The sequence below is a fragment of the Rhipicephalus microplus genome, chromosome 3 (genome assembly GCF_043290135.1).
Source record: "Rhipicephalus microplus isolate Deutch F79 chromosome 3, USDA_Rmic, whole genome shotgun sequence".
Lineage (NCBI taxonomy): Eukaryota > Metazoa > Arthropoda > Arachnida > Ixodida > Ixodidae > Rhipicephalus > Rhipicephalus microplus.
In genome coordinates, this window is record NC_134702.1 from 264,458,668 (window position 1) to 264,475,227 (window position 16,560).

General features: G+C 44.5%; 1 protein-coding gene and 1 long non-coding RNA gene across 2 annotated transcripts in view; both read right to left on the reverse strand.

The window, feature by feature from the left end:
- Positions 1-11,290, reverse strand: part of LOC142802679 (uncharacterized) — a 40,153-nt gene extending 28,863 nt beyond the window's left edge. Inside the window, exons 1-2 of the mRNA XM_075887648.1 lie at positions 10,727-11,290; positions 9,575-10,660 (exon numbers count right to left, since the gene is read on the reverse strand). Of these exons, the coding sequence (XP_075743763.1) occupies positions 9,575-10,660; positions 10,727-11,176 (1,536 nt within the window). The 5' untranslated portion in view covers positions 11,177-11,290. The remainder of the gene's footprint in view (positions 1-9,574; positions 10,661-10,726) is intronic.
- The window catches only part of LOC142803553 (uncharacterized), a 171,798-nt gene extending 155,487 nt beyond the window's left edge, over positions 1-16,311 (reverse strand). The window contains exon 1 of the long non-coding RNA XR_012894165.1: positions 16,147-16,311. This is a non-coding gene — a long non-coding RNA (uncharacterized LOC142803553). The remainder of the gene's footprint in view (positions 1-16,146) is intronic.
- Between the last annotated feature and the right edge of the window lie 249 nt (positions 16,312-16,560).

Below are 16,560 nucleotides of genomic sequence, written 5' to 3' on the forward strand. Positions count from 1 at the left end.
TCGTGCTTGGGTGTGGACGCCGAGACGCTGACGTGGACTAAGTGAAAAGCTTCTGAGACGGTACTTCGGACCGTACAGGGTTGTTCGACGTCTCGGCCCCCTTGATTACGAGGTTGTTCCCAACGGCATCACGAACTCTCAACGACGCCGATCACGACCTGAAGTCGTCCTTGTCGCGCCTTAAGCCGTTTCATGTGCGTTAACAAACTGAAACAGTGTTTTTGTATTAATATTGTATCTTGATTTATTCATTGTACTTTCTTGCATTATTGTTGTACCTTCATCTTTAGTTAAAGCATCGGGGCGATGCCTTTTTCAGAAGGGGCAATGCCACGTTCCATTTCTGAAGTTTTGTTATCGCCCCAAAACACTACACAATTCTCAGCGCAAAACGCGTGTGCAGTTTTCGAGAAGCTTCCGGACTTTAGTAGAATTTAGGTAAGATCACGCCCACTCTTCAAAGTGTACAGATTATTCTGGAACCTACGCCACTGCCAACTATAACGCTAGAACATTCGAAGGAAATAGTATAAATGCCGACGCACTTCGCCGCTTGTCGGTAGTTGATCGACGGCCGACGCTCCGTTCACTGCTATCTGTGCAAGACTGCTACTGTAATCAGACTTTCCGTTTGCCGGGCACCTGTTCGCCCAAATAAACTGTTAAATCCCAACACAAAGCATCCTGTCTTCGGCCACGTGACGACCGCGTGACAATATGGAGCTGAACGCGTTGGTTCCTCACTTTGCCTCGAACAGTGTGTCGTCAGATGCATTTCATCGTTCTATTAACTGCCATCTAGCCCCGGCTCAACGAGGGCAGCTTGTTACCCTGTTGCACAAATTCAGGCGTTCGTTTGACTTTCCCCATATGATGCTAAGAAGAACGAACACCGTTGTGCACACAATTGACACAGGGAAGAGGAATCCTTTGCGCCAGCGCCCCTATCGTGTGTCCCCGGTGGAGCGTCGCGTAATTGCAGGCCCCGCCGCGGTGGTCTAGTGGCTAAGGTACTCGGCTGCTGACCCGCAGGGCGCGGGTTCGAATCCCGGCTGCGGCGGCTGCATTTCCGATGGAGGCGGAAATGTTGTAGGCCCGTGTGCTCAGATTTGGGTGCACGTTAAAGAACCCCAGGTGGTCGAAATTTCCGGAGCCCTCCACTACGGCGTCTCTCATAATCATATAGTGGTTTTGGGACGTTAAACCCCACATATCAATCAATCAGTCGCGTAATTGCAGAAGTAGACGACATGCTACAGCGTGGAGTAATCCAGCCTTCTTGTTGTCTTTGGCCTTCACCAGTTGTACTCGTAAAAAAAAAAGGATGATTCGATCCGGTTCTGCTTAGACTACTAGCACCTAAACAACATTACGAGGAAAGATGTTTACCCTCTTCCCCGCATAGACGACGCTGTCGATCATCTCCAAGGTGCAGAATTCTTTTCCTCGCTTGACCTTCGCTCAGGTTATTGGCAGGTCCCAATGGCTGAGTGTGATCGTCCAAAAACGGCGTTCGTCACACCGGATGGTCTCTGTGAATTTACTGTAATGCCATTCGGACTATGCAATGCGCCCGCCACATTCGAGTGGATGGTGGACAGCAGTTTACGCGGTCTCAAATGGAACATATGCTTGTGCTACCTTGATGACGTTGTGGTCTTTTTACCCGATTTCACTTCGCATATCACTCGTCTGCGTAAAATTCTACAGTGCTTTACAAACGCCAGGCTTCAACTTAACCTGAAGAAATGTCACTTCGGGGCTAAACAACTCACCGTACTTGGTCACGTCGTCTTGAAAGCCAGCATCCTTCCCGCTCCTGACAAGCTTCGTGCTGTTGCCGAATTTCCTAAGCCGACTACAGTTAAAGACCTACAGAGCTTTGTGGGCCTGTGCCCGTATTTTCGTCGGTTTGTCCCGAACTTTGCTTCCATCATCGCTCCGCTCACCAAACTCTTTGCTGGCCCTGCAGATCTTTTGAATTGGACAGCAGCCTGCGACGAATCCTTCGCAACACTGCGCCAACTCCTTACGTCACCACCCGTACTGCGCCATTACGATCCTACTGCGCCGACCGAAGTACACACGGATGCAAGTGGCGTCGGCCTTGGTGCAGTACTCGAGCAACGCAAACCAGGTTTTACGGAGTATGTGGTCACCTATGCCAGCCGCGCCCTCACTAAGGCAGAAGCCAACTATTCTGGTACGGAAAAAGAGTGCATGGCGATTGTGTTGGCGTTAACCAAGTTTCGCCCCAAGTTGTACGGCCAAACTTTTGATGTGGTAACCATCACGCATTCTGTTGGTTGGCTTCACTGAAAGATCCTTCTGGTCGCCTCGGACGTTGGGCACTACGCCTCCAGCAATTCGAAATAAGCGTCGTCTATCGATGGGGGCGAACGCACTCTGACGCAGATGCGCTTTCACGATCACCCGTGACATCTGATGATACGGAAATGTCATATATATATATATATATATATATATATATATATATATATATATATATATATATATATATATATATATATATATATATATATATATATATATATATATATATGCCCATATATCGCCTTTCATGCCGGCTTTCATATTTGTATCTTATTGATATGCACATGTATATAAACAGCACTCCTGCCATAAACTGTATGCTGATGAAGGCTGGACCCACGGCCGAAACGTCAATAAAATCGCATCGTACGTGCGTCTTCTTCCCTACGGATAATCCTACCCGGACCCAGCATCACTTTTGTTTTTGGTGTACATACACACACACACACACACACACATATATATATATATATATATATATATATATATATAACAGTTTTTCAGGAGGGGTCCTCCCTTCATCAGGGGATGAGTTATAGTAACAGAAATGTTCAAACTTCGTTGCTGCCGCGTCTCTCTCGCCTTGAAAGATGTTTGCGTGAGTAAGAGAAAGCTAAAAAAAGAAAAAGAAAAAAAAACATTGTGAACGCTGAGCTCGAAACCAGCCTGTGCACATCGAAATGTCGGTGTAAATAAACATCTGGTTCTTATCATGTGCTGGCCAGTTCTCGACATGTGTCGGGCCACCCAAGATTGTCGCCGTGGTGGCGGGAGGGCTCCGCGACGGCGTGCGTAAGAAAAAAGTTTTCCCTTAATGGGTCGGTCGGCTCTTTACCTTTGATCTTCACCCGTTTCCCCTCAATGGCCGTCAAGTTGTAGGCGAGCGTAAGCACTTTGTATGTCTACGTGAAAAGAAAAAAAAAAGGAAGAAAGAACAGTGTACACGTACGAGTCAGCCAGAAAAACAAGCATGGTATCCAGCTTTGAATCTTTGTCCCCAGTTTCCTCCTGGCTTACTTCCCGGAGGCAGGAGAGTCTTCCGGGATCCTCGTTGATGCCGGCTACTAATGTTCTAAATTTGAAAATAAAATATGCCTCACGCTGTTCGCACTCGCGTCTGTTTGAGAAACCAGACTGTAGAAGAGTTACGTTGATATTTTCAAAACTGTGGTTTTGCAGGCGCAGATGTCTAGATAAAGGTAGCTTCGGCAGTGAAGTGGCGTGGTACCGCTAATTATTGAACCGCAGCCAAAATGGCGTGTCTGTTTGGGCGATATATTCTTGTCCGCAGATGTTGCAATGTAGCATGTATATTAAGCTCCTGGAGTCACAATAAAGGATCTCAGTTATGCAGAATTTGAAATCCGAGAAGTTCGCTTTTATTCACGTGTTGTGACCATTTGTGGGCATACCTTGCATCGAGCTTTTCCACAGAGATTGCACCCTGAATGAATTTCGAAGGTGTTTGTTTTTGCTCTGATAAGGATGTCCTTCAGGTTTTTATCCTTGCCGTGCACCAAGTCAGGTGGCTTCGCGAAAATTGAAGTTAGTCGTTTGCTTTGCCTAATTATGTTGAAATGGCGGTAAAGTATGTTGTTGATTCGTGGCACTGATGAGGAGGAAGTTAGTACAAGGTTCGTTTGGGAAGTCGTTATAATATATATATATATATATATATATATATATATATATATATATATATATATATATATATATATATATATATATATATATATATATATATATATATATATATATATATATATATATTGTGGAGTCTCAAAACAAGTGGAGTCTCAAAATAACAAAATGACGGAAAATGCAGTATCATGTCGAATGAGAGTTACATTAACTTGCACAAGCATTTCACAGGAGAGGGCAGCAGTCCGGTGATATCAAGTGGAGTTCTGGTGGGCGAGGCTGGCCGTTGTGTTCTGGCCAACAGAAGCACGGCTTGAAGGCAGAAAAAACTGATAACACAGCAATTCTTGCGAGGGTTGAACAAGGGTGGAAGTGTTTGCAGCATTTCAGGGTCGGAGGTCGTAGGCACCAAGTTCTCCGTCGTAAACTGGGCTTTCCGTCTCGTGGCTGAGACGGAACGAGTGCTTGCAGCCTGCGTGGGCGAGATTCGATGCTGATGATACGATGCCTGTGCTCTTTCGTTGTACACGCGGTAGCTGCATGTCTCTTTCGTAGCTTTCTGTGGCCTTCTCTCAGTTCATTGAATCGTAGACACGGCCTTGAGAGCTGGTGCAGAAAACTTTGTCGACGTTGCTTTCTGTTAGGATAGTTTAGGCATTGACTTTGTTTTTGCTCCTTTAATTGGTGTTGTCTCCAATTAAGCCACAAGTGTACTCGGGATGAGGTTTCGCTTGCTCGCTGTTTTTGTGCGCGGAAGCGTTGTAGTGCCTGGGGTTTGTGGAGTTGCCTTTGTTGAATTTGCTCAATTTGCTGCAAAAGTTGATCAGATGGGTATATTTCAGGAACATGAGTCTCCTTTTCTTTGCGCGATGATGTGATCAGTTTAATGTCAGTAGTAGATACCCTACTGCTGGGCTTGCCTTGCAATGAAAGCAGAGTGACAGACTGATGAGAAAGCTCCCTAGATGGTTGTGAGTCATCATAAAATGTAAATGCTTGTGTCATTTGACACATCGCCGGCGTTGGTGGATTCAAAATTTCTGCAGTGGTTTGACTCGCATGTGTGTTATCACTTGACGATGAAAGCACAACAGACATGGCTTGAGGTGGTTCTGATGGCGTATCTTTTTTTTTTTGCAGCATGATTAGGCTGATAATGTCTGTTGAAAGACTCGGCCCCGGAACGTCAGGGTGTCGGCTGGTATTGTGAGGATTCACGAGCTCGTCACGCGTAAATGCCGTCACACATTCGAAACCATCTGAGCCTTGTGTGTGACACGAACAATCAAGTGATTCGGGTGGTTCATTAACTCCTGAAGTGTTGTGGTCAGTGAACACGCTCAAAATGCCGACTTCGTTGCTCTTAGGAAAGCCTGCTTTAGGTCGGAAAGCCGGATTCAGGAAAGCCGACCCCAGTGGACCCCCTCTCCCATTCTAGTACACTCTACATATACGGTGCATGGCATCGACACTGACGTTGATGCCGGCGGCGAAATCCAGCCGATAGTTTTCATATAATTTATATCGCAATAAAAGCGTTTCAGGGCCTCTTTAACGCATTTTGTTCGGCAGGTGTGACAACGAAAACGAGCCCATTCGGCGCTTTGTAGGCGCATTTTGGAGGCATCAAACTACGTCGAAAAAAGTCGAGATAGTGCAGTCATCGCTGCTAAAAGCACACAGGAACTTCCAGACAGCTCTAAAAATGACAACAATGTCCATCTAGCAGAAAACATATCATGGCTTTCAAAAGGCGTTGACCAAGCAAACAGCAAACGCTAGATATTGTGCGGCCATCTTGGAAGCATTGTGACACTATGGCCTCCGAGATGACGAGTGTGTGGCGTGTATCTTGGAGGCCATGCGACTCTTGATTTAGGTCAAAAACCTGTGTCTACCATTCGCGCGCACGTGCTGGTGCAATTAACTGCGTGCGTGTGTGCAGGCGTGTATGTTTGTGTTACAAAATATTTTATTTATTTATTTATTTATTTCGACATACTGCCAATCCCATCAGGGATTTTAGCAGGAAGGGCGTGAACATAAAAATTCGAATAGGTACACAATAAAGACATACATCGCGATAAAGTACAGAATGAAACTAACAGAATCGGATCATTTAACAATTTCAGATCAAAGAAGGCATAAAACATTAGTGTAAAGAGAAGTTGTCAGAAGAAAATAAATGCAGCGACTTGGTTGACACATTGGTTGACATATTGGCATATGCATCAAGAAACACAACAAGAAATCACAGCAATAAGAAACTACCCTACAATATGGCAAAGTATTTCAAGGCAGGGCAAATTTATACACACTGAAAAACAGAAACATGTTCAAGAATCAACAGGGCGATTTCTCTTCACCTGGATTCAGTACTAAAAATTGCTTAAAGAAAAAAAAATGATGACATGATACTTCGCTCGTACATTGTTCACACGAACACCCATATTAAAATCAACCAGGTGATTCCGTTTGCATAATACAAAGTTCATTTTCGACAAGCGTTAGAAATTTTGCTAATTCGGTAGTGCTGGAGATACTCGGATCCAGTTTATTCCATTCATTAGTGGCTAACGGAAAGAATGAGTACCTAAAGCAGTTTGTGTTGAAGGAGTATTCGTTAAGTCTCATTGGGTGTTTCTGGCGTGTTTTTCTAGTTTGATCAAGCGTAAGATAGGCGGATACTTCAATGTTTAAATGACCATGTATTAATTCATGTATGAATTTTGCACGTGCTAACCTTGTTCTATTCATTAGAGTAAGTAATCCAGCTTTTTTCATTAGTTCAGTCGGAGAATCTGTATGTCTGTACTTGTTGTAGATGAACCTCAAAGCTTTCCTTTGTATTCCCTCCAGTTTCGTGATTTGCTGTTTTGTGAATGGTGACCAAATAATATTACCGTATTCCAGTAATGATCGCACAAGGGAAGTGTATGCAAGCAGTTTTAGAGAAGGCGGGGCCTGGCGAAGCCGGTATCTGAGTGTAAACAAACGGCGTAGTGCAGCTGAAGTAACGTAACTTATGTGTGCATCCCTTCTTAGATCTTCAGTTATAATAATTCCAAGATATTTATGCTGACTTACTCTAGTTATGGGAATGTCATTAATGGTGTAAAGAAAATTTGACCTAGTTTTTTTTTCGACTTACTGATAAAATTGTACACTTGTTTGCATTAAGTGACATCTGCCATTTACGGCACCAGCAGGAAACATCTTGTAAAGCACTATTTAAAGCTACATGGTCCTCCGTGGAGTTTATTTCTCGATATAGCACGCAATCATCCGCGAATAATTTGATTTTTTCCTTAATATTTGTAGGCAAATCATTAATAAAGAGAAGAAACAAAATTGGCGCCAGCACACAGCCCTGCGGAACTCCAGATGTGACGGAGGTGGTAGCAGAGGTTTCATCGTTAAATTCCACATACTGTGTACGATCAGTAAGATAATTTTTGATCCAGTTAAGAACAGTAGAATTTCCTAAGGTGGCCTCAAGTTTTTGAAGTAGTTTCTTGTGCGATACCTTGTCGAATGCTTTGGCAAAATCGAGGAAGATTAGATCAGTTTGTTTTTGGTTGTCAATACTCTGGGATACCTCATGTGTTAATTCCACTAATTGAGTTATGGTTGAAAGACCTCGGCGGAAGCCATGCTGATAGGGAGATAATATACGTTTTTCTTCTAGGAAAACAGTTATTTGTTTAAGAATTATGTGCTCCAAGATTTTACAGATTGTACATGTCAGGGATATAGGTCTAAAGTTAGATATATCATTTCCGCATCCTCCTTTATGCACAGGAACAACTTTGGCCTTTTTCCACTCCACAGGTAAAGAGCACGTTGATAGTGATTTGTTAAACATGACGCACAGATATTTAGCTAGCACCTCTGCATATCTTACAAGAAAGATGTTAGGAATGTTGTCAGGCCCTGCTCCTTTTTTTGTGTCCAAGTTTAACAAGAGATTTATGACACCGGCCTCATTGACAATAATCGGTTCCAGGGTACCTTCCGCACTAGTGTCGATGTCTGGAATGTTTCCGTCATCGACAGTGAATACAGACTTGAAATAGTTGTTCATTTTGTCTGCAGTGATCGGGTTATCTTTTTCCGGGGGTGTGTTGCTTTTGTTGTTTTTTGCAGGCTTTAGGTAGCTCCAAAACTTGCTGGGTGAATTTTTTAGAAAGTTTGGCAATGTTTTAGTGAAATAGTTGCTCTTCGCTGTTTTGATTTTTGTTTTTAAGTCACTCACAGCAGCAGTCAAATTATCTACTGTTACTGCTCCGGGTTTTCGTTTCATTCTCTTTCGTATTCGCTTTACTTTGCGTTTCGCTTTACTTTGCATGTATTACCTCACGTGTTATCCACGGGTTGTGTTTCTTAATTTTTTTCACTCTAAGAGGTACAAAGGTATTAATACAGTGGTGCATAATTTCTTTTAACTGAGACCATAATATTTCAATGGTCGTGGAACTATCATTCGACAATTCTTCGAAGGACGGAAACTTTATAATTAGATAATTTAGTATGCTGGTGTCGTCGGCATATATAAAATCCGGGTAAGTAATTTTTATGTTCGTTGGTTCTATTTTATCACGAAAGGGGACAGTGCACAAAGTGAGCTTGTGATCAGATATGCCATCCATAACTTCAATCTTTGATTCATCGGCTGGGAAGTGGTTACTCAAGAATATAAGGTCAAGAATATTTGAAGTTTCTCCCTGGACACGTGTTGGTTGGTTGACTACTTGGTGAAGATTAAATCGCAGCATTGTGTCGATAAGGACATCTGAGCATGCGGAATGAAATTTCATGGATTGCCAGTCGATATCAGGAAGGTTAAAATCACCCAACAAGATGAATCTTGCGCTTTGTATGTTTTGTTCAATGTAGTTGTAGAGCGATTGCATGCTATCTTCGCCAGAAGTAGGACTGCGATAGCAGCAGCCCACAATTGTTGTGTGAAGGCCAAATTTTAGTTTCAAAAAGACAGCTTCTACACCTTCAACCTCTGGCAGCACAGTGTATTGAATTTCGCGTTTTATCATTAACGCTACTCCACCGCCTCGTGTCGGTCTGTCCTTCCGTATTATATTGTAATTTGGGGGCGTTAGTTCACTATCTAAAATGTCATTATTTAACCAGGTTTCGGTTAAAGCAACAAAGTATGGCTCAAGGTCGAGAAGTAGGCATTCAAGAGATTCTAATTTGTTTAAGACACTTCGGCAATTCACATTTATAAACCTCAACTGGGGCGGTTTCGAGTGCGAGACGCCGGCCCGTTGCTTGGCAGGTTTTTTTTTCCAGTTGAGGGATTTTTTGCCTCGCCAATCATCATTTTATCATTTACGGTGTCATCCCAGCGATAAAGAATACGGTCTATACTAATTTTGTCATAGACAAGATGTACCTTTTGCCCGGATTTCTTATTTGGTTTCGCCGAGTCCCACAATTTTTTCCTTATATTACGCACACGCTGGGAAAAGTCTTCACTAATTGATATGTCGGTATCCTTTAGTTTATGACAGTTTTTCAAAATCTTTGTTTTGTCTCGATCATCAAGGAGTTTGAAAATTATTGGTCTTGTTTTGTTCGCGCTTGGTTTACCGAGCCGATGTATCCTTTCGATTGAAACAGGTTCAATTTTCAGAACACCTTTCGCAACTGTATTGTTTATTACTTGCTCTAGTGATTCCTTGTCTTCTTTTTCATCCTCAGGGATGCCATACACTATCAAGTTACTTCTTCTTGACCGGTTTTCTAATTCATCCAGCTTTAATTCTAGGCCTGATACTACTTTTTCTAAGGCGGAAACTTTGTTGGTGCAGTCCAGTATTTTTTCATCTAAGGCAGCCAGTTTTTCTAATTTGGACTCAATAGCGGTTAGTCGTTCTTCTTTAATTTGTTTAATATCACCAGCAATTTGCGTTAGTTGTTGAGAAATTTGTTTTAAGTCGGGCCCGGGGTTTGTCTCGACGTCACCTGCTAGTAATAACAGGTCCCTCAAATAGCAGGACAAGTTACACAAGGGATCACAAAGCAACCGTGGGCACGGCAGCACAATCAAGAAGAGGCAGTCAGAACGCATGCATTCGCCGTAGCGTTTTCTCACCTGTACGACATACAAGAAAGGATTAGCGCTCTGCATGCTTCGGGTGCCGCCGTGCCCATTGATCACCGTCGCTTGGGGGGCCGTATTTATATCCAGGGTTGTCGACGTTGAGTGAGGCACCGAGGGGGCGCTGAAGATGGCGTCGGCGCAGTACGTCGCTGAACCCAACGGGTCCAACTTGAAGGGCCGGCCATCCATACCAACCGGCGCGTGATGCACGTGGCGGGCTTTATCACGGCCTGGATTTGCTGTCCACGCTGTCGTCGGTTTGCCCGCTTCTTCATGCCCCGCCGGTATCAGCAGCAGGAAAGTGCCGATCGTCGCTTGGGGGGCCGTATTTATATCCAGGGTTGTCGACGTTGAGTGAGGCACCGAGGGGGCGCTGAAGATGGCGTCGGCGCAGTACGTCGCTGAACCCAACGGGTCCAACTTGAAGGGCCGGCCATCCATACCAACCGGCGCGTGATGCACGTGGCGGGCTTTATCACGGCCTGGATTTGCTGTCCACGCTGTCGTCGGTTTGCCCGCTTCTTCATGCCCCGCCGGTATCAGCAGCAGGAAAGTGCCGATCTGTACGACATACAAGAAAGGATTAGCGCTCTGCATGCTTCGGGTGCCGCCGTGCCCATTGATCACCGTCGCTTGGGGGGCCGTATTTATATCCAGGGTTGTCGACGTTGAGTGAGGCACCGAGGGGGCGCTGAAGATGGCGTCGGCGCAGTACGTCGCTGAACCCAACGGGTCCAACTTGAAGGGCCGGCCATCCATACCAACCGGCGCGTGATGCACGTGGCGGGCTTTATCACGGCCTGGATTTGCTGTCCACGCTGTCGTCGGTTTGCCCGCTTCTTCATGCCCCGCCGGTATCAGCAGCAGGAAAGTGCCGATCTGTACGACATACAAGAAAGGATTAGCGCTCTGCATGCTTCGGGTGCCGCCGTGCCCATTGATCACCGTCGCTTGGGGGGCCGTATTTATATCCAGGGTTGTCGACGTTGAGTGAGGCACCGAGGGGGCGCTGAAGATGGCGTCGGCGCAGTACGTCGCTGAACCCAACGGGTCCAACTTGAAGGGCCGGCCATCCATACCAACCGGCGCGTGATGCACGTGGCGGGCTTTATCACGGCCTGGATTTGCTGTCCACGCTGTCGTCGGTTTGCCCGCTTCTTCATGCCCCGCCGGTATCAGCAGCAGGAAAGTGCCGATCGTATAATAATAATATATAATAATAAGTATGCACTTAGTGGTTGAAAGGCGCACTAGGGGCCGGATTTCGCTGTAGCGTTCAACTCTTAAAGGCGAAGCTTAAGGGTCCCCCAATTTTTTTAAACGTGTATCGCCGCATCAGTGCAATGACAGCACGCTTCCGCGCTATACGGTGCTGATCGTTTGTGAGGGAACGTTTTGCCTTGTAGAAAACCAAGATGAATCCAACTTCGCTTTAAAATGTCGCATAGGTTGATCTCATTCAAATGACAACAGTGCCAAACGAAGCAAATGCGATGGTTTATCGGCTCAGATACGTGTTGTTGAGTCTGAAGAACACCACATTACGCGTTCACCTGGTGAGAAATTTCACGTTTATGATGTGTATAAAATGCTTTTTAGATAACCATTACATGTTCGTGCATGATAGGATTGCTGAATAACCAAGAAAATAGTTCATATCAAGCTCATGGTTTTTTTTATGTCACGAAGCGTTTCCTTGAGGATACAGGCATCGCACTCTTTCTGAAGAAGACGGAGCTCTTTCGGAAGTTGCGCCAGGGTATGCGGAGCCTTGTGTTTTTCTGAGGCTGTGGTCTTTCGAGGGAATGGTAGTTCCGAGAGTGAATCCTGTGAAGATCCCGGGTCTGTGGATTGACGCGCGAGGCTGTAACGCAGGCCATTGACCTCAGCAAAGATTCTTTGACCCGCTTCCATGATATTATATCTAGCTACATGATGGATTTGTGGTGCTTTTTCTTCCCTAATGCTAAGCTTAATAGAGAAGAGGTAATCACTTTTCGACTTTTACTGCGGAGTACATCAGCCGGACACTCATGAAGAGAGTCTTCTTTCTGACCTCGAGAGTTGCTCACTAACTCACATGCTCTGGCAGTCACCTTCCGAATGAAAGGGCTGAGGGAGGTGAGGACTCGTAGTGGCGAAGCTTACATATCCCGTACTTGTGCCTACAACTTCTGGCTGTCAGGAGGACCCGGGCCATAAGAGTCTTCACTTTCCCGTGCCGGTCTGGCTGGAGCCGCCGACTGGTTGTCGGAGTCAGGACTGCCTCAAATTTGTCTCTATGGTGTTTCGTAAAGTAATTTGTATGTTTATATTACTTTTGAAATAAAGGAAACTGAGCATGCACATAGATTTTGCCGCAAAATGACATTGCGAATATGATAATACCGAAAACCAATAGGTGACACTTTGACAAAAAAAAAAGCTAGGCCTGCGCAAAAGGCGCAGCACAGTCACAGCGAAAGTTAGAAGAGCGGCCTTTCAAAGCCCCTTGCTTGCTTGCTTGTTCCTTTCTTCTGTGGCTCTCACCCACTAAGGTGGATTGGCCAAGAAGCCGGTGGTTAATGCAAGTCAATACCTTTAGGTTTTCTAGACTAGGGGAATATGATTACTGTGTTTTGACTGTGAAATTAGTTTGGCGCAATGTAAAAAAAAGGAAAAAAAGGAGGGGAAAGAAATAATAGAATTTGTTGAATATCTGAGGTGGAATCGTTATATGAAATTCTCCTGAAAGTTGAATCACTGCAGTGTATCAGCTAAATAATAAGTGGTAGCGTGGCTAGTAAAATTCGAGAGCTGATCACTGATTCAGCAAGGTAATCTTCTGTATTATATATGAATTCGCAGAGAACCCTGCAGATGTTCCTGTCGCTGTGTCCCAATGAAGTGGCCCCAAAAGACAAAATATTGGGAGTATTAGGTGATATTCCTAGTTTCCTGAATAAAATTTCGAAGCAGTTTTTTCTTTGATTTTTGAAACGGTGACATGTGATAAAAAAAGGTCGATATGTTCAGGTTCGTTACAGCTTGAGCACAGAGGGGATGGCACCAGACCAGACCTGTTTAAATAGAAATTAAGAGGTGGTACACGGCAACGTAATTTTTGTTATCAAGACTTCCAATTTACGCGTGGGACACCATTTATTATTCCGTGTGAAGTGCCAGTGTGAGAAATCTAGATTCGGTATCGTGATTTTTGATGAGTCTTTTATAAGGGAAAGTTTTCTAAACCTCGCTGCTGTTACATAAGCTGTAGGAGGCATGATTGGCACAATCGGAAGATCAAGAGATGTTCGCGCAAGTGTGTCAGCCATCTCGTTTATAAATATACTACGATAGCCTGGCACCCATATCATTCGCACTAGACGAATGTTTGCTGGGATTAATGATTTAAAAGTTTCTAGTACTGCTGATGTCGACGACGATGATAAAAATGAACACACAGAATACGAGTCAGACACTAGCACAGCTGTCGAAGGAGTCTCAGGAATTTTACGAATAGCCAGTATAACGGCCATTAATTCCGCTTCAAATATTGGTGTATAATCTGGGAGGCGTAATGAAAATGACCAGAATAATGAGAGAGAAAAAATACCCACACCTGCCCTCTCGCCGCTCATAAATGCATCCGTTGCAATTACTATATTAGAACCTAATCCTCTTTTAAACACTCATTGCACAACTGCTGTAAGTACGCTTGCTTGATACCCACTACGGCACTAATAACAGAAATTCTTTGTTATAGGCTGGAATTCGCTGTGTTGTTTTCAATCATTCTTTTGAGAAGCATGGTATCCGCTAAGCACTTGCAAGGAATTTTGTGCCAACTGTTCGTGCAGTGGATGACGGCGATGAGGAATTATGCCTGAAGTGGGTATGCTTCACAGGTAATGAGTGAACAAGAACAAGCTTTTGTAATGGGTTGGAGATTTATACGACCCACTCGTTACGCCATTAGCCTTGCGCGACGACCGGTTGCGTTCTTGCTGTTGTAAACGCTTTATGAGTTGTATTAACGCGATTGCTTTCCCGACCTCAAGCCTGCCTAAGGCAAGTTTGCCAACAAGTCCGACCTCAAGCCTGCCTAAGGCAAGTTTGCCAACAAGTCCCAAATACCGGTATGGCTCAGTGGTGGAATACTTGGCCACACTGTGTAATTCGTATCAAGTTGTTGTTTTTTTCTTAATTCATGCGACAGTGGTTAAGACACCGGCGGCGGCGGACAACTACGGCACTGTGCGAGACCTGAGGTTTGATCTCGTAACAACTTTCGCTGTAGAACAATCGATTTTCGACAGAGCTTTATACCTTCACGCTCTTGCATTTATATTACCAATGTCTGCATTCGTACTTTCTGTTTATTTATAAACCATCAATCGCCTGCAGCACATACCCGCGTATGGCCGCCCGTAGTATAAGTGCGTCAAGCATAGCTCAGCATACTCACTCATGAGTACACTCACTCACACCCACTCTTACTCATTTGAACGAGGTCAGTGTGGGTATGAGTGAGTATGAACGTGAGTGAATACTTCGAGTGTGAGTAGAAGTGAGTAAGTACGTGATTGTGTACTCATGAGTGTAAGTAGTCGTGAATGCGAACGTGAGTGAGTACACATGAGTGTGAGTAGTCGTGAGTATAAACGTGAGTGGGAGCTTATGAGTGTAAGTTGGTGTGAGTTTAACCGTGAGTGCCTGTCAGTGTAAGTAGTCGGGAGTATGAAGTGAGTGAGGGCTAATGGCTGAAAGTAGTCGTGAGTGTGAAGCGAGTGAGTGCCTACGAGTGTGAGTAGTTTAGTATGAACGTGAGTGAGGGCCTATGAGTGCGAGCTGGTGTGAGTGGTAAACAAAGACAGACAGGACAGTGGTAAACAAAGAAAGAATCGGCAATATGCCTTGCCTTCAGAAACTGGGGCGGTGTTTCGTAGAGGGGGGAAGGGTACGAAACGCATGATGTGCGAGCCAACCAGGCAAGTTGAAATTTCGCGAAGAACGAATAAACGAATAGAAGGATGAATAAACTAACAAAACTAATGGACAACCTAATTCCGCGTGAGACGACGTGCACTGGATTAAAACAAATTGCCTCGGTATTCAATGTACACTCACATCAAGCACACGACAGTGTGCTAGTATTTCCATTTGCGGAATAGTGAAGTTGGACCAAAGCTCCGACTACGAGCACAGGTATGAGGGTACAAGGACGACATGTGAAACTAGCGAAGGTGTTCGTGGCAATATGTTAAAACCTGATACGGTGTATACTGGAATTGGTGCGCGTCAGTTCATTTATCAGCCCTTTCTGACTTGACTTCCACATATATACAGACTGCCCTGTCATATCTAGTTACGAGGCTGCGATAAACAGAGCAGTTTTGTTTGAACAAGTTATAAAATGCACTGAAAATTTTGCAGTCACTTATCAGCGTTGCTTTGTTGACTGAAGGTATGGGAAAGTGCATCCGCTTGTATCCTACAATGAATGCCACCCGTCACGTTTGTTGTTGTCACCCGCTTGTTTGTTGTCACACAATCTGTTGCCACCCGTTACGTTAAAGAGCTATTCGAATTATACAATTGTGCTTAGATAGTTTCCCACGCTGATTAGACTACCAGTGAGGCATTCAAAAATGTATTATATTCAAGCATATAAAAGCTTCCGGTGTACTTACTTATCATACTATTCCCGCGAGTAATAATAATAACATTGACCAGAGTTTAACACTCCATAACTACGATTTAACAGATGCCATGGAGGACTCGTGGTGTTTTGAGCATCAGGTGTTCTTTAACGTGCGCTTAATCGCTCTCAGTGCACAAGCGTCTACTGTTTTGCGTCCGTTGAAATGCTACCGCCGCGGCTCTGAGTGAACTCATGACCTTTGGGTCAGTAGCCGAACACCCTAGCTACTGTTTCACTGTAGGGGACCTAATCATGCGAGCAGGAAGGTAAAGAAATGCAATGACATGCCATGTATTTGCATTTAGCAGCGATTCTACACGAACACCGTTAATATGATGGGACTGTTTGAAAAATTGTTACTTACTATCATTGGAACAGCCTGCATCTGGCCTTTAGCTCTAAATAGTAACGCTGCTAGAACCAGCAGAACGCAGACTGGAATGCTCCCCGGCATAATGTGTTTCAACAGGAGCATCCGATTTGACCACGACACAACCAGAGTAAAAAAATGTTATAGTGCTGCTTTCTTCATATGTGTAATGTGCAATTTGTCAATGAGTAAACTTCTATTATTGGCGGGTTGCTATGCTTACGATCAACCCGTTCGATGCGGTTTCACCAATCCCATTGTTCTCTATAGCTTTTCACCAGTACCTTGCCTTAAACTCTGAACTTTAAGCGCTTTCTCCATTCATCTCTTCTATACACAAATATCCTGGCTTTCTTGATGGTGTCACTTTTTGTCTTGTGTGACGTGCTATGAAAAGACTTCGCGAAG